The sequence below is a fragment of the Venturia canescens genome, chromosome 9 (assembly GCF_019457755.1).
Source record: "Venturia canescens isolate UGA chromosome 9, ASM1945775v1, whole genome shotgun sequence".
In the NCBI taxonomy this organism is placed as follows: domain Eukaryota; kingdom Metazoa; phylum Arthropoda; class Insecta; order Hymenoptera; family Ichneumonidae; genus Venturia; species Venturia canescens.
The window spans coordinates 10,296,772-10,314,967 of NC_057429.1; the positions used below are offsets into that span (position 1 = coordinate 10,296,772).

General features: G+C 38.4%; 1 protein-coding gene and 1 long non-coding RNA gene across 3 annotated transcripts; both read left to right on the forward strand.

Annotated features, from left to right (window-relative positions):
- The first annotated feature begins 5,152 nt into the window (after positions 1 to 5,152).
- On the forward strand, positions 5,153 to 8,317 carry LOC122415699 (helix-loop-helix protein 1-like). Of its 2 annotated transcripts, none has more exons than XM_043428063.1 (4): positions 5,153 to 5,459; positions 6,485 to 6,556; positions 7,422 to 7,553; positions 7,916 to 8,317. In XM_043428063.1, exons 2-4 carry the CDS (start codon positions 6,489 to 6,491, stop codon positions 8,067 to 8,069), a joined length of 354 nt encoding a protein of 117 aa, XP_043283998.1. In that variant the 5' UTR covers positions 5,153 to 5,459; positions 6,485 to 6,488; the 3' UTR covers positions 8,070 to 8,317. The 2 variants fall into 2 exon arrangements, with proteins under 2 accessions (XP_043283998.1, XP_043283997.1); XM_043428062.1 differs by having other exon boundaries at positions 5,154 to 5,459; positions 6,482 to 6,556.
- Positions 8,318 to 14,492: 6,175 nt separating this feature from the next.
- On the forward strand, positions 14,493 to 17,560 carry LOC122416072 (uncharacterized). Its single transcript, XR_006262055.1, has 3 exons — positions 14,493 to 14,597; positions 17,246 to 17,404; positions 17,477 to 17,560. It is a non-coding gene; the product is annotated as an uncharacterized lncRNA (long non-coding RNA).
- The last annotated feature ends 636 nt before the right edge of the window (positions 17,561 to 18,196 follow it).

Consider the following 18,196-nt stretch of genomic DNA (forward strand, 5'->3'; position numbering starts at 1 on the left):
AGAATTCCTTGTTTCTCGATTTCTTCAGCTTCTAACTTTGTCAGCGTGTCGAATGTATGAGACGTTCAAAGTCGAAAGGACGCGACCCTCGCAACAGCGGAACTTTGTGTATTTTTTTCTTTTGAAACCAACCGTGATCTTCTAATTTTGTATATTCATTTTTCCATTAAGTAATTTTCCTTTCTGAAGCCCAAAAAATTCTTTAAAAAAGTCAAATCAACTTTTGTCATTAAGAAATTCACTTTATCACTTTTTACCGAGTTTCTACTTATCTCGGCTTATACAAACCCAATTCTGACGACCGCAGTAATGAGTGTTACGACCGCAACGACATCTATGACTTTCTAATCATTATCTGAAAATAATTCCTCTCGTTGTTTTATTCTCATTTTCAACATTCCGAATTTCAGATTTTTCGTTCGCTCGAAACAAAAGAAAAAAAGAGCTCCCAAATCTAAAGTTTGAAAGGCAAGAAAAAAATTGAGAATGCATCTTGAAATAATTCCATTACAAAATGAACGAAAAAAAGCTTCGATTAATGATTCCCAGATGTCGATTCGTCCTGGAGTCTCCCGTGTCACGGTACAACACGAAGTTTGTATCTACAGCAATTACCGTGTTCTCAGAATCCTCTAAATATCGTGCTCTACGCTTCCCCTTCTTCTGCAATTTCCCAATGTAATAAATGACTCGCGGTTGCAATCATTTTTTTTGACGATTCGAGTCCAAGGTCTCGAGGAAGTTTTTCTGTCTAGCACCGTGTACAGTGCGGATGCTCGGAGCCTGGGACTGCAAATTATGAATACGAAGTTGGAAAATCATGAAAATTTTGATTTATGACAGTTGGCATTTTTTTGAGGTTGCATATAAAATCGAGGTGTGTGATATTTTTTCTTGTGGAACGAACGAAAAACATTTCGGAACGTGAAAACTGCGTAATAATTGACGTCGTAAAAAACGTCGTTTTGACGATTATTCAATGGAACCTAACCTATAATCTGGAAAAAATCGTGCACGAGTTTAATGAGGAGCGGGTCAAAGTCCGGTAGGCGAGTGTTCGTTAGAAAATGAAATGAAGTGCGTTGGTAACGATGAGTAGTATAAATACGAATTTGAGGGGCAGAAAGCGACGAGGTCGTAGAGCGTTGTTGGGCGAGAGCGGCGAGAGGGAGCTTCTTCCTGGCCGTGAAAAAGCGTCGCGTCGAAATTGTGTTCGTTTTGTCCGTCACGCACTCGCGAGAGCTTTACGGCGAATGGGTTTTGCTGGGCTGGTGCATAAGTAAAACAGAAGAGATCCCTTGAGTCTGCCACGACGTCTTGCCAAAAATAATTAAACGCACTTCCCTCTCTTTCGTGGTACTCGTTTCCTCACTTTCCTCCTTCGGTTGTGCCTCGCGCGTCAATTCGTAGCACACACTTTTGTTTCTTCTCGTTTCTCTTCGTCTCTGTCGTTCCTTTTTTTCCTCACAAAAAAGGCGCATCTCCTGTGCGAGATCTCCGAGGGAACGAGTCGGAGGGCTAAACGACAAATATTTTTGCTACGGACACACAGAGCTATGCAGCTATTTTAGAACGCGAGGGGAACGCTGTTGTCAGGCGCGGTGCGTTCTCTTAGATGTACTATTAATATATACATTCGTACATTAAAGTCTAGAGCCATTAATGCAAATATCTGCAATCAAATTTACTGCAAGTACACTTGTGCACCTATTTCAATGCAGTGAAATTGTCAAGTATTTCTATATATCTACCGAATATATTTCTCATTAACTTATTTATTGCACATCAAATCACGTGATTTGGGAAGGGTGTAATAATAATGTCAAAGTTATAGGTTATGTTTGCATTCTTCTTTTCGGATATCGACGAAGCTCTTTATTTTGGAGGGAGAAACTTATGCGGTGTTCTACACTCTACTGGAGAAGGCTCTTCGATGTAATATGACAGTGAATATTTTGTTTTATATCGTCCATTTTTTAAGTAAAATATAGAAACTTGTAAATTAGGTGAATTTTTACAACGAGAACATGTTATTTTTGTGAAATTCATACGAGATTCTTCCAACTCTTTAAAAATGGCTGATTTATGTGTTTAATTCCCTCTTTTGTCACTACAATGTTCGTTATTTTGAAAATAAGTGATGTAAAATTAAAAGTTTTTTCCTTCATTTCAAATGCTGGTAAGGACTGGGAAGAAAGTAAAAGAATTAAAAGGTTTTACAGCACCATTAAAGTGCTCAGAGTTCATAAATTACGTTCCGGACGATTCAGCAACAGTGCAATTGTACCCATGCCAATTTTACTTCAATTTGTCTCAATTAAGGCTTTCACACGATTTTCAAGCTCGACGAAGCTTCCTGTATCGGCTGACAATTTTATGACCAATTATCATCGCAGGCATGTGTTGTTGAAAAATTGAAAACTCCTTTCATTCACTCGAAAATGTTAGTTTGTTCAATTTTATATTCAACTTCCTCTGAATCGAACGGACTTTGATTTGAATTCCGATTCCAACATAGCACGGCTGTTGGAGCAAACACTGCCGGGAATAGAACGGCTCGATTAGGAGGCTTCGACAAGCTCTCTCACTCGGTGGATAGAAAACTATAAATTCAACAGTCGATAAAACAGCGACCGACAGAAACGACAGATGGATCTCAAAATTCTTAAACTATTATGAACCAAGTACGACGCGATTTTATCGATGCCGTATTCCATGCTGCCGTCTGGTGGTAAGTAGCGGAAGCGAAAAAAAATGAGGACACTCATTCGAGAGTTCGACTAATCTAAACTGTCATTTTACAGTTATCGTAGATAAGTTTACACCGAAGATTTTTCTCTCACTCTCGTTGTCTAGTACTGTGCGTTTATTTTCGATATTTTTTTAATCATCGTACCGTGCGTTTATTTTCGATATTTTTTTAATCATCAAAGTGATCATCACACGTTGTTCGCACGGGAAACTAAATTCAAGATTCAAAATCCCTCGAGTACAATCGCAGGCAAGGGGTTGAAATGGGCTGGTGACAATAACGCGTGTTACCCTCGGGGCCCTCGGGGTTATCTTGAGTGAATGAGTGAAATTGCGCACTGTCAACGCGAGGGGCTGTCTTTCGAAGCAACGAGGTGTGAACTATCCCATGACACTTCCGACCACAAACACATTCATCCTTTCCTCCATCATCTCTCCTCAGTCTTGTGTGCTTGCACCAACATTTCAAGGATGTATAATCATCGTCTTTGTCCCACAGATGCACGGCAATCGTTCATTCTCTCTCGCCACGTGCCGACACGTTTTGCTCCCACAAGAACACAATTTTTGATGGATAAGTTATGCTGAAAAGTTATTGAAACAAACGAGCGTTGGGTCGGAACGTAGAGGGCGCTTCGTACCCTACAATTTGTCACCGATGAATTACAGAAATGAGTTTCGAACGTCAAACCACGGTTATATTTTACTTTGCAGATATTTTTGAAACATTGTCAAATGAAAAATGTTGGAAAAGGGAGAAAATCGAAATAGAATAAATGAAAGAAAACTTGTGCACTCGCTTATGGCGGATTGAATAAACTTCGTTTTTTTTCACTGCCATCTTTGAAAATATCGTTACAGAAATATGCCAGCTCACAGCAACGTTCAAGATTGTTCCTATTTATGACTTACGTTTTTACGAATCGGTTTATTCCGAAAGAATCCTTTGTCGTGAATCCGTCCACCTGAAAAGCTCAGCGAATGGCTCGAAGTAAAATAGTAGTTGTCAGTTTTCGTGAAAGGGAGAGAAAAAATACTGGTGATTTTGAAAACGTATAAAATGATAGTTTTGTTCGATTCGATATAAAATCACGTTTTATCGCTATTCGTACACCACGGTGCTCGATTTGAGCGCATTTCGAAAAAATTGAACAGAATCATGGGTAGTATTAAAATCGAGTTTTCGTTCGTATCATTGAGTCAGTGTCTGGCTTCATTTTATTGTGGAAAAATGGGGGAAAGTGGAATACGAGGATAAGTTCGTCAAGGCGAGCGATAGTATGGATTTCCTGGTGAGGATCAGGTGTGGCCCTCTCCCAAAGACGCATCTGCGACGCCTCGATAAACGCGAAGGAAATTTTTTCGCCAATCTACGTCCGGAGCTTTTTCCTCGTTTACGCCTCTGTTCTTCGCTTCTATGCGGAACCATTTTCTTCGAATTTTCTTGTACAATTTTTTGTAAATAAAATCGACAATACATTTTATGAAGAAATAAAATCGACGTTTTTTTTTGAAAATATCCAAAGCTTTTTGCTTATTTACGCTTCGCCTCGATGCTCCGTGGAAAAAACGAATTTCTCTAAGTTATTCGTCCGCATAAATTTTCTTTGTGCAACAACTAAAATGACGAATTTTTGCATTTTATTTCGTCGAAACTTTCGGGTCTTTTGACTCAGTAAATAGTTTTTTTCTTTTTTCAATTAAACTTGAAAGATTAGACGGAAATCCTGCTGCGCGAGCTTTTTCGACCTTCCATAAACACGAAATTCAGTTTCTTCTTCGTTCTTGTAAAAGATCACCGTTTCGAAAAAAAAGTAATTGGAACACTCGACTGCAACGATCTTCGTAGTCACGAATGGAAATTTATCCGACCTGACGAAAATGAAGTGTCAATGATTCGAGGAACACCGGCCGGACAGTGACATCGTGGATTCTTCTTTTTTTTGTGTTGTCTCGCCAGAGCGGATGATTTCATAATCGAGGACGATTCCGATCAGAAATTTCGATGGTTGCGGCATTTCGGTTGGGATTTCCTGTAAATTAGGAATCTCATGACTGAGGAAGGAACTCGGTGAAACTTTCAATTCTTTTTTTGACCTACTCGCGGCGCACAAACACTTCGAACGAATTCTACTCACTCGAGAATGTCAAAAATAAATAGTAAGTAAATAAATAGAGAGAATATGAAAATGTCGTTAGCGACGTTTTCTCCGAAACTGACGAATAATCGAGGACTAATGGCGCCTTCTCGACGGGGCGTGTCTCCATCCCCCCCCGAGATGAAAATTTTCATTGGATAGTCGAAGGGGAGCTGCGAGAGCGAAGGCGTGGTTTACTCGAAGGGGTGGAAACAGCTCGAGTCGATGCGAATTCGGCTTCTGGGCAGAACCACCGGGCGGACATTGAATTCTTATCAGACACAATCTCGAGCACGGTAAGTCGCTACCGGACGATACAGTTTAGCGGAATGGAATAAAAAGTTGTTCGGAAGTTCCGTTAATACGATAGAACATTAACCGTGTTTCGAAGCCGTGAAAATTCAGTGAAAACGATTGGGTTTTATTTTATTGTTTTTGTTTAAATCTACAACAATAATCATGCGGATCTGTGTTTTCAAAATATTTTGACGATGACCCGTCGACTCTGCGAGGCTTCTTTTTTTCGGTGAATTTGACCTTGGAACTGGCTCGTCGCTTTTGTTGTCAGAGGTAAGATTTTTTTTCATTTTCTTCACTAATTCACTCACGCTTTTATGCATTTATTTTATTACCGTTTGAACAGGTGCGCTTGGAAAATCTTTTCGAAGTTTCGCTCGAGCGAAACCGAATTTTGTTTGTGCAGTTAACATTAACGAAGTTTCAAAAAACTATTCGAATTTAAAAAATTCTGTGAGCTTCCTCTTTTGCATAAATCCGCGGAAAAAATGATACAAAAATGAAATCGTAACGGAACGGAGAAAGTTCCGCCGCGTATCGACGCCCGTGAATTCCAACTGTCAAAAAGCCCCTCGAAATCCCATCGAGCTTGAAGAAAAAAACGACTTTCGTCTTTTTTCGTGCTCCGACGAAATATTTTCGGTCTAAATAATGAAACCGCCCATAAAAATGAACTCGCCGCAGTTTTTTGCGGCTTCGAAATTCCGAATGTGCAACGAGTGAATTATTGAGAGAAATAGGGCTCAAGAATGTTTTCGCATCCATACAAACGGCCGGTTTAGCATAAAGATTTGGTCGGGAAGCAAAACTCGAGTTTCGAAGGCCGAGATGGGGCGTGATTTTATGTCTTTTCCACCGCATCGCTTCAATGCTTGATAAGAACGGGACCGCGAGGTTTTTTCTTCGATTTAATAATTGATCGAGTGTCCCGTTGGGCGTCGAAGCGATTCGACGTTGATTTTACGCTCGCTTTTCCATGCTCCCCAGATTTTCATCTCGTTCGACAACTTTCCACTCGCGAATTCTCGTTCGAACGAATCGAACGCGAAACTCCCTGGAGATACATTTCTCGGAATTCTGCCCCTTCGCTCGGCGTGCCCTTTTCTCCGTAATACGCGACTCGAAATATCTCTCCGATCGAACAAGCACGTCCCGCCTTACCGCTCGACCAAATATTGACTGCATCAATTATGAGATTAGCCAGAAGCAAACCCTTCTGTTTTTCTCCTCTTACGGAAAACAAACCTCGTCGCTTTATCGATCATTTCTGTACCATTTTTATTTCTCCTTTCCAGCAGTTAGATGATGGACAGAGAAGCTCTGCTTTCGATATCCGCTTGTTGCAATCTGAACCTCCAACCCAGACGCAGGTTTGTAATGATCTCCAGCTCAAATAATTCGTTTCGAATGTTTCGAACTCGACTGAAATCCCATTGGGGGTTTCGTTCGAGAAGTATGACGCTGAAGTTTCCAACGTTGGAGTCCAACGAAATAATCGAAAAAAACTCTCCAATAATTCCAGTAACTCTCCTATTTTGTTCCCTGCCAAATTTCCGATTCGTAGTTTTTCAAGCTGCACCAACGATTCGTGAAATAAAAAATTGGTGAATTACAAACGTTTTTTTCGTTCATTTCGTTGGACTCCAACGTTGGAAACTTCAGCGTCGTCGAGAAGTAGAATTTGTCGCAAGTGCTTTTAGGCGAAAAAATACTTTTTTTTTAAGAGAATGCATCACGAAATCGAAATAATGAGAATTTTATAAAATTTGGTGATAACATACTCTGACGTCTTGTGTACAAATGCAATTTTTTTCAAATTTTTTTACCACGTGGTTATCGAATAATTATGAGCGTTAAATCGATCTTCTTATGCACGAGATGTATAACTGTATTTATGTAAACTCTATGCTTATGCAGGTGAATTTTAGTGTTCAATTACTCGAGAGCTATGTGGTAGAAAAATCTAAAAAAATTTATATCGTCTTACATATTTTTAAAGAATAGATTTGCCAAATTTTATGAAATTCTTCATATTTTTAACATGGTTTAGCATGGCAACGTTGTATCGTCGCGATCCACCCTCCTTAAATCGAGGAAAATGCAATTGGGAGTTTCTTTCAAAAAGAATAGTCGTTCACTTCGTTTCATCAATTATACTACAAAAGTTCGATTGCAAATGAACTTCGCGAACTGAAATTTTTCGTGAATTTTTATTGAAATGAATTTTCTTTTCAGGGATCGCGAGAACTCGATGGTAAGCGGGAATCACAATATGGCGAACGGCCCGAGCTCAGGATCCTTGTCGCGGGAGGAAAGACGTCGGCGGAGAAGAGCGACTCAAAAGTATCGAACGGCTCACGCAACGCGGTGAGTTTGACAGAATAGTTGAAGATCGAAACGCGATTTGGGTTCCGGGATGATTTTTCGTGCACGATAAAGCTAAAAATTACTGGTTTTGAAGTTCCCCGTAAAACGTCAAGAAACAAAAGATTCGTGGAATCAGCCCCGGGACAAAAGCGTTGAAAAACAGCATGAATTAGAAAGAAACTGAGTCGAAAGGTCACGCGAAAGTCACGCGACCGTTCGTCGCGTGCGGTTCCTCGAAAAACTCGATGCTCACGCGCAAATTCAACGTCACCTTTCCTCTCTCCAATGAACTTTGTTTTCGTTTCGTTAATATTATAAAAAACATTGAAAAATAAAGAGAGAATAAAAATTTGTTGACACAGTGAACGAGTACGAGTGGAAGCTTTCAATCTCGCGTTCGCGGAGCTCCGTAAACTGTTGCCAACCTTGCCACCGGACAAGAAGCTGTCAAAGATCGAGATACTGCGCTTAGCGATATGTTACATCGCTTATTTGAGTCACGTACTCGAGGCGTGAGGGAACAATAACAAAGCTCGAGGAGCAAATAATAATAACGAAGAAAAATGGAACGAGGGCCTAATGAAGCTGCTTAAAAGTCACTAAACTGTTCATTACTACCTCTCGACAGCACGTCGTTGCGATTAATTGTAATTATTTTGTCAAATATTTGAATACTATTTAAGAAAATAGAACGGTACGTATGATAACAAAAATTGTGAATAGATAAAAAAATACGATTGTAATTATCAGTCGATTAGAAATAATAAAAAGACTTTGAAAAAAATTGTCTCGTATCGTCAATATTTACGTCTGTTTCTCCGCACTTTTCCACCGCCCCGAATTACGCGTCGGCAAGTAATTTGAACGAGCGCTCAATGAGACCCTCTTGGTGTCGAGGCTTTTCTCATTCGTTCATCGCATATGCTCTCGAGGAGACTCTCGAGCCCATCTGGTCACGTGTTTCGACGGACTCTGTAGATGCACACGTCCCGAGGGATCACTCGCTTGCCCCCTGCCCCACAAACTAAGTGAAAAAGAATAGGATTACGGGAAGCCAACTTCACGGATCGACGCCCTTTTTTTCTCTTATTTCGAACTTTACCATCGATTTATATACGTTAACATAAAAAATGTGGGCGATCCAATGCACTTTTTTACCACTCCACTCTCCCCGTCGAAAGCGGCCAACTCTCTTCGGCTCTCCGGATTTTTACTCGGAAGTTTATTCGAAGATTAGATTCAGAATTTTCCGTACTTTTATTAATTTTTTTAAGTAGTTCGGCCGTCGATAAAGTGCGGCGAAGCTCCACTTTTTTTGCGGTAAATGAGAGTTTAAGGCATAACTGGATGGATAGCTCGATCAAAAATTATATCTGATTGGAATTTCCGTACTTCGTGATGCAATAAAAATCTGAAAAAATTCAACAACATTTGGAAAGCTATGAACAACAATTATCAATAATAATATTGCCCAAAAGTTAAACAAATTGTTTAAACAATTAATTATTCAATATTGTTTTTTTTACGAATCAAATGTGTGTATTTTTCCGAATGCTCATGAATTTTTTCCGAATTTTCGTGGATTTTTGAAATTTCTTGAAAAAATTTTGAATTTTGGATATGTTTTAGAAGACATATTTACCATCAGTTTTAAAAAGTCTCAAGGTTATTAGATCAAAAATGTATAAATAGAGCCACTTAAAAAATTTAAAAAAGGGAATTTCAAAAATCCACGAAAATTTTGAAAAGTCATGAGCATTTAGAAAAATGCGTACATTCGATTCGTAAAAAAAAAAACAAGGGTTTACTGTAAAATTGTTAAAAAATTATTTATTCAAACAATTTATTATTATTGATAATTGTAGTGCATAATTTTCCAAATGTTGCTGAATTTTTTCAGATTTTTATTGCATCACGAAGTACGGAAATTCCAATCAGGTACAATTTATCGGCTGGGCCAGTAATACCTTAAGGTCCCCTGATAATGGTAAGCACAGTTCGGGGCCTCTTACGGGCCAAAATTTTCAATTATTTCATTTAAAATTTTGAGTTTTTAACACGGTACCTTACGGGAAAACTCGCGATAAGGTTAATTGTGAAAAAGTTGTACGGTGTTCGAGCTTCGGAAAACGTTTCTATCGTGAAGAAAATTCATCACAAATTCCGTTTCTTTAAAAAAAACATTACCTTACGGGACTTTTAAGAAAGAGAATATTAAAAAATTTTAGTTTTTGACTGTATTTTACTTAGTTTTTGATTTTTCAAACTGACTCACGTGCTTTCATGCGTCCAGTAGCTTCGCTTTTTTTAAGGAAGTTGAGGCATTAGAATGAAAATGATGTCACCGCTTTTAAACCGATTCCATCTTGTATAGTGAAGTGTAAAAAAAAATCAGTTAATTTTTCAGACAGTTTAGGAGCGTCGTTGCTGAGAAAAATCAATAACAATTTGGGCCAAATAACATGTAATCTTATGGAAGTCAAGACACATTCAGTGATATCTCCGTTAAAAATGATGCTAAAAATATGAAATTTTTTGGGCAACATGAGCAAGGCTTGCCGAATAATGTCAATTTTTTTCAGATTCATTAGCAGATTTGCTGAGATTATATTAATAATAATCTGTTTTCCGTGCAGTTTTTTGAGGCTAGGATCGTCACCGTTCGTGTTTTCGACTGAGCTTTCACCAGTTTTTCGTCTTTTTTTCCCCAACTTTTCTTTAAAGTGTATGCAACATTGCCAAACTGTAAACTGGCCTAACTTTTGAAAGGTACAGGTCATCACTTTTGGGTAAAAAAAATGACAGTACAGCCTCAACTTCCTTAATGAATTGACCGTTCCTTTTTCTCGTGCCATTTTCTTTCGCTCGATAAAAATGTAAGTTGAAGTACAAATTGATCTTTTATGGTATTTTTATAGCATTTTATAACATTCTTGTGATAAAAATATTCTCAATGTAAGTGTTTATTAATTTTGTTAATAATTTAGACTTCGATTTAATCAACACAAAGCAGTTGCTTACTTCACTAGTCATAGAACGGCCGAACTACTTTAGAACTTCACCATCGAGATACGTGTTTAACTTTTTTCGAACAAGCAGCCCATAATCCATTCATTCCTAGCAAAAAAAAACTTACAAGAGCTGATTTTAGATTAAAGAATTTGTTTTTCTAAGCGAAATACTCTAAAAAATAAATGAAAATTTGAAAATTACTACCAACCATGGGACCATTCGATTTTTTTCACTCTCGAGCCAACCTTTCAAACTCGAGCTAAAAATTGGTGGAATGAATATCGCAGGTGGAGTTGAAACGTGAACATCGTTGAGACGGTTCAACGAGTGTAGCAACAACTGGTACGGAAGGGCCGAGAAAAAAAGAACTTTGATCGAAACGAAAAAAATGGTATTGGTACGAAGCACGGGCTCGGTAATCCAGGCGACTCGAGACAACATAATCTTTATGTATGGTCGAATATAGGCGTAGGCTAGGTTGGTCGGCTTATAACGCAACGCACCAGCAGCGAATATATAGATATATTCGAGAAGCGCATGCAACCCCTCGAATCTACAACGATGTTTCGGCACCCAACAGGGACTACCCAAAGCTTTATAGTTACATGTGTTTCTAGCTGGTATTTACGACACCACGATTCAAGCACACCCTCGTATCGTTAGAGCTCGACCCATGCAAATTTTATACACGTGGTTAGACTGATAGGTCTCGAGAAGGCGATCGCGGAAAAAAGTTTCTGAAACAATCGCACTTGACACTTTTCTAACAGGAGCACTTTTTTTTGGTCGAGCGAAAACATGAGTGCGAACACAATCACTTTTCTATGTGAGATTCAATAATTTAACAATGTGGTCAAAAGTTTATGAAAATATATCGAACATTTTTGTACTGCGCGCATTATTTTCATGGCTAAAGGCGTTCAGGATACGTGATACACACTCGAAGCACAATGACAATTTGAAGGTTACCCGTCGCACAGCTCGCAGCGCCCCACAGTGTGAAACACCGCAACAATAATAAGTTCCTTCGTTCCTACCATATAGAACGATGTTTTGTGTTTTTATTCCACGGAAAAGTGAAACTCTCCACTCGGTCCGATTTTTATTGTCGGAGGCGGTCGAGGTTTCGTACCGAGCGTGACAATATTCCGGTAGAAAATAAATAATTGGAGACCTCTCGTGTTGCGTGTTAAATGAAGGAAAAAAGAGGGAACGCGCTCAATTCCTCTGAGAACCGCCATTTTTTCATGTATTCGCGCGCGTTGATCCATCGGTTGATCGTTGTCCCTCTGCTCGAGTTGACGAGTATATTGGAATCTTCATTTATCCTTTCGAACCGTAAACGAATAGTGAAAATTCCTTTTCATTGTCCGTTCATTTTAACGTGACATTTTTCATTGTTGTGTGGGTATTCAACGACTAAAAATGTTTATGTGTCCAAATTATTATTCCGAGGTTTCTAATAACCAAACGAAGTACTCGAAAGTACAAATGTGAAAAAAGTTTTTATCGCGCGGTCGATCTCTGAAGTGCGAGAAAACGTGACCACTGACAGGGCCAGTATTTTTAACATTATGGAGAATCTCGACGATGGTTTTTTAGTGTAATACTGAAATTGAAAAAGGATTTCGACATGATAACGAGTCGTGTTTATTCGCGCTGTGGTACTTCGGCACGACTACAAATCGAGTGCCAGTGTGCGAGCATGCTGCTCCTCCCAGCATTCGTCGTGTTGACGTGGAGCGCAACCTGCATCTCAAAACTACTGCTCTTCAACGGTGTTTGTGAAAGTGTAGTGATGGATGAAGTTATAAAAATTCGTTGGATTTCTTAACTCCAAGAAATTGACGAATCCACAACATCCATTGATTGTATTTGATTAAAAAGTGGGAATTTTTAGAGAAGATTTTCTCGTAAACTGTTTTTCGTGTGGAATTTACAGGAAAATTATATTCAAGAAATTGGATTCTGTTGAACTACTTAAATTCTATTGTTTTGGGGGCGTCGCGGGGGCTGACATACGTGAATGGGGCTAACATCGACTGCCGTGTACACGAAAAAAGCTTTGACATCTTCGTTCACGTAATCGTATTTTCTATTTTTTATAAAACAGTGGCAAATGATTCTCTTGGGACCGAAAAACCGTTGATTGGATGCTGACGTTTTTTTTTCTTTTTTTTTTTTTTATTGGGTCTTATCTACCGTTGCGTGAAACACGCAAAACTTCGTTACACACAAACGGATGTGCTCGTTTCTCTTGATTTTTTCTACCGATAAAACGGTATCTGCGAGTCGTTGAGGCATCCCTCAGTTAATCGTTGTCCCTTTCAGCGAGTCGTTCAGGAATTACGAAGAAAAGTATTTTCCGAAGTCTGAAAGCGACGGAAAACAATAAAATGGCATGGAAATTATGGAAACCGAAAACTTTGTACGACGCGTTATTTCCCTTCGCGGCGCTCAACGCTGCCCTCGGCATTGGCGTCTTTCAATATCCTATCGGACGGCCGCGAATGGTGCTCAGTGTTGTATACGCGACTGTTTTCTCGGTGACTCTCTGGAGAGCCTATTCGCGACGAAGCTCGAAAAATCGTACGTCGGCGACGGATCTCAAAACAAGACAACGAGCAGAAATGCTGTTTATCTTTTGGCCTTTGGCAACCAGAGCATAACTCTGTTAGCACAAATTTCAAGTTTTTGGTACATGAAAGTAGGTTCCAATTACCTCGGGGTGAGACCGAATATTCATTCGTCAAATCGAATCCTCCTCGAAATACGATAATCGACGAGTTAAGGAAGTTGAAGCGTATCTTATGTTAAAACTATTTTCCAACTTTGCACATTAAGATTTTTTAAACAGAAAGCTTAAGACAGTATTAAACGACGCTGAAGTTTGCAACGTTGGAGTTCAACGAAATGAACGAAAAAAAGATTTATAATTTTTTTATTTCACGAATTATTGATGTGGCTTGAAAACTTACGAATTGGAAATTCGGCAGGGAACAAGATTGGAGATTTACTGGAATTATTTGAGTTTTTTTAGATCATTTCGTTGGACTCCAACGTTGGAAACTTCAGCGTCATAGTATTAAACCTCGGATATGCCGATGATTCACCGTCGTGAAATTGAGATAATTATTGTTGAAGTTTTCATTTTTTTGAAAGCTTCCACAAGAGCCCATGTTTAACCTTGTCATTTTCGACAATGAATATCTCGATTACTAGGCGGTGAAACCTCTCCAAATTTTCCACACATAATTAAGTGCTATTCAAGAAGATTCACGTAAATTTTCAATTAATTATTTTGGAATAATAAAATCTAATGTATTTTTCGTATGATGTTCCAACTTCCTTAATCATGAGTCTAACGATGTTTTTCCAAATTTCAGAAACAATTACTTATAATCGATAAATTGATGGAGGTCGACAATACTCTTTACAGGCTCGGAGCTTCATTCAATTACCAACGATGTTTGTTCGTCGGAACAATAAGCTTCTGTTTCTGGTTATCATTGTTCTTTGGTGACGTCATTTCCAGAGTCACGTTTTTGTTTGATTTAATGTCACTGCAGCAGGCCATTTTTTTGGCGGTGCTTCTCAAATATCCAATGATTATCAACGTCTTGGTGCGAAAACAACTTTTTGCTCGTTAGCTTGGTGAGTTTTAAAATGCTTTGACGAAAATCGTTGCCTTGGATATGCAGAATCGATTAGCTTTAGTTTTCATCGTGCTCGAACCACCGCCCTCAGTGGTGCGGTCAACTGCACCGAGCTTTCTTTCGACCCCAAATTTTCCGATAAAGCAGTGAGTAAAAGTTTACCGATCAACGATTTTTCCTTCAGGTACACCGGGCATAAATTTTACGCGGTGAACAAGTTACTCGAACAGCCATATAAGCACGTCTACTGGCGATTCGAAGGCGATGATTTTTGTACTCTTCTACAAAAACAGTTTCACATTGCGTCATTTGATGAGACTCTGTGTCAACGCTTCGAGAACGAGAGTTATCGAAAGAGTTTTATCCCCTTAATAAAGTGAGTATTGAACCAAAAACTTTTGATTTTTTCATCATCAGTTCAATCTTTGGAATAAAAATTTTTTGGCTAATTTTTTGGAAGTGGGGCTCCTGCTGTAATCGGGCTGAATTTTTTTTTTATGAATTCCCATAGAAAAAAAACATTATACCTCGTATTATTATAGAGGCGCATTACCAAAAAAAAATTTAATCTATAAAAAATCCAAAACAAAAAGCATTATCAATATTTTTAAAAATTTATTCAAAATTCGTTCACATACAAAATTCATCGTGATATTTCATCATGAAAAAGCTTGATTGCATCGAAAAGTGCATGTGACGAAAAAGAAAATCAGCAATCTATCCAGCCACGTGACAGTCATGTCGTCCGTATTTCGGTATACCACCACGTGCATCGCGCCATATTCTTTCGATATTTTGCGTGCATGCTCCTGAATCCGGATCGACAAAATGCGTTGAACGATTCACTGTCAGATGTTGGAACCTTATAAATTGAAATATTGTTTGAAACATGAGAAACGCGCGTTCTTTGTGGTATTGAATGTGGTATTAAACGCCCCTGCTTCTTGAAGACAATGCGCGCGCGCGGGCGTGTTTACCTTTGCTAAATTTCGATCGGCGGTAGGAAACGTACATTTTCAATGTATATAATGGAAAATGTTTTTTTTTTTGGCGAATAACATTTTGTGCCACCTGAATATTGCTTTCTCTCATGTTCTTTATGCATAAAAAACGTAAAAAAAGCCTGATTACAGGAGGAGCCCCACTTCCGAATATTTACCATTTTTTGTTTTTTCTTCCTTTTTTTCAGACACGACGCTGAAGTTTCCAACGTTGGAGTCCAACGAAATGAACGAAAAAAACGTTTGTAATTCACCAATTTTTTATTTCATGAATCGTTGGTGCAGCTTGAAAAACTACGAATCGCAAATTTGACAGGGAACAAAATAGGAGAATTACTGGAATTATTAGAGAGTTTTTTTCGATCATTTCGTTGGACTCCAACGTTGGAAACTTTAGCGTCATTTTTCAGACACGTGCATCTCGAATTGACTCTCATAACAAAAGATCTTAGTGAAATTTATGAGAAATTGATGGTACTGCAATTCGCTATGGATTTAGTTCTATTTACGTGATTTTCGGTATTGCTGTGCGACCACACGAACCGAAACATTCAATCATTTTGATCACCGCATTGTTCAGGAGTGCAGAACTTTTTTTGCAAATATTACTTGTCAATGATATTTGCGAAAACGTCACAAAGGAGGTGGTTAAATTTCGATACATCATTGTATAATGTACAAATCCGGTAACACGCGTTTTGACCCGACCACACAATACTTGCAGGACGAAATGTCCTCATGACAAAATATCTGCTGACCGCTGCTGACATTATATCCTCTGTTCGTAGTTAAATGTTGAGGTGTATTTACTATCGATCCATTGATCTGTGATTAATACCTAGAACAACTCACGACGCTGAAGTATGCAACGTTGGAGTCCAACGAAATGAAGGAAAAAACATTTGTAAATCACCAATTATTTTTTATTTCACGAAATATCGGTGCAGCTTGAAATACTACGAATTTCAAATTTGTTTGAAATTCAGGTAACAAGATTGGAGAATTAGTGGAATCATTATAGGAGTTTTTTTTATATCATTTCGTTGGACTCCACGACGCTGAAGTTTGCAACGTTGGTGTCCAACGAAGAGAAGGAAAAAAATATTTGTAATTCACCAATTTGTTTATTTCACGAAGTATCGGTGCAGTTGAAAAACTGCAAATTGCAAATTCGACAGGTAACGAAATTGGAGAATTACTAGAATTATTGGAGAGTTTTTTTTATCATTTCGTTGGACTCCAACGTTGCAAACTTCAGCGTCATGACAACTCGGCTTCATGAAACAGTCAATGTTTTTTTCTCTGTTGTGTATGATGCAGTCCTACAGTTTAAATAGGCCAAGCAGTGGAGTTCTAAAATCACCAGATTTTGACAAAAATAAACGTACTAGAGATTCCCATTGTCAGTTTTTTTTTATAAACAATTTAGTGCAAAAATCGAATTTTTTGGGGTTTTTGCTTGACAAAGAGAAACTAATGGAGCAATGTGAATGGTTCCAATGGATGAAATATAGAGAACTAAAGTGCGAAGAGAATGAGATCTGAAAAAAACCCGATTGGTTGATTATTAAGGGAGAAAACCCGAAAAAAATAGGGTTCTTTCAAAAATTCGTAACGCAGCTGGTTTTGTCATGCCGTTGAAATTTATTCCGTCACAAAAAGGAGGAAAATTATTAATGTTTCTTTGGGTTTGTTTAGGTTTCATTGATAAAGAAATAAGTGCTATGAAGAAATTTGTATTATGCCACATAAAGACGTTTTGCGCGTGGACGAGATTTAAGATATTTTGTCACGAGGATATTTTGTCGTGAGTATTTTGTCGCGTAGCTACAAATCCGTGAATTGAGATTTACGAAGCAAAAACTCTACTTTTTGCTCACATAAAAGCTATTCTCGATCTTGAACTGCTTCAAATTTTATTCACATTTTTATCTCTATTGCGATGAGTAAATGAGTTTTCAAATTCAATTATTTCACGACATGAGCCAACGATTAATATTCCACTTTTCCCGATGCTATCAAGGCAAAATGCACAGGTAACCGGATCTATTGTTTTACACACGCGGAGGTAGAGACCGAATTTACTGATGAGGTCGAACAATTCGGCTTCCAACTGCAAAACGTTCCCGTTCGATTTTCTCCACTTGGCTTTTTCACGCTTGGTTATAAATTCATAATAAAGGTACACAAAGTCCGTTTGATCCTTTTCCGCACCAGGAACAAAAATAACGTGGAAATTCTTATTTCTCCGCAGTTTTTTGGAACCATTCTGGCCTATCTGATAATCGTGATACAAATGGATGAACACAAGAGACTGTTGTAACCATGCTGAGATTTTTGACTGTCAAGAGCTTGACATTGGATCGTGTTTCGAATATTTTTGGAAATTTTTAACGGAAATCGAAAATTTCAACATAAATCCTAATCACTCATACTACTTTAGGAACATTTTTCAGCAAGCATCACAGAGCAACACTGTCTTACACAATGCGTTCCAACAACAGGGAAATAGCACGGGCACCATACGACACTGTGTTGCACAATACAGTATCGCTTGCTGAAAAACGTCAGAACTACACAAAACAAATGGGGTCGTTTAGACCCCCAAGTGAGTGATTAGGTTTGAAGAGTTGAAATTTGGAAATAACCTGGAAATACACACCGTGCATCTATTCCCGGAATTATTATGGGATCTACCGTTTAGTCGTCGAAAAAACAATTCACGAAAATCGCATTTTGGAAGTCTTAAAATAAGCTCTTAGGGCAGGCACACTCCCTGTGCGGCGATATGGATTAATTATTTTTTTGGATTTGGACGACTTGCAAGAAGACTTCGAATTCTACGATGAGATGAAACAGTTTGGCTTTCAACTGCACAACGATCCCGTTTGATTTTCTCCACTTGGCTTTTTCACATTCGTCTATGAATTTTTGAGATCGGTAGACAATGTCTGCTTGTTTTTTTATCATTTAA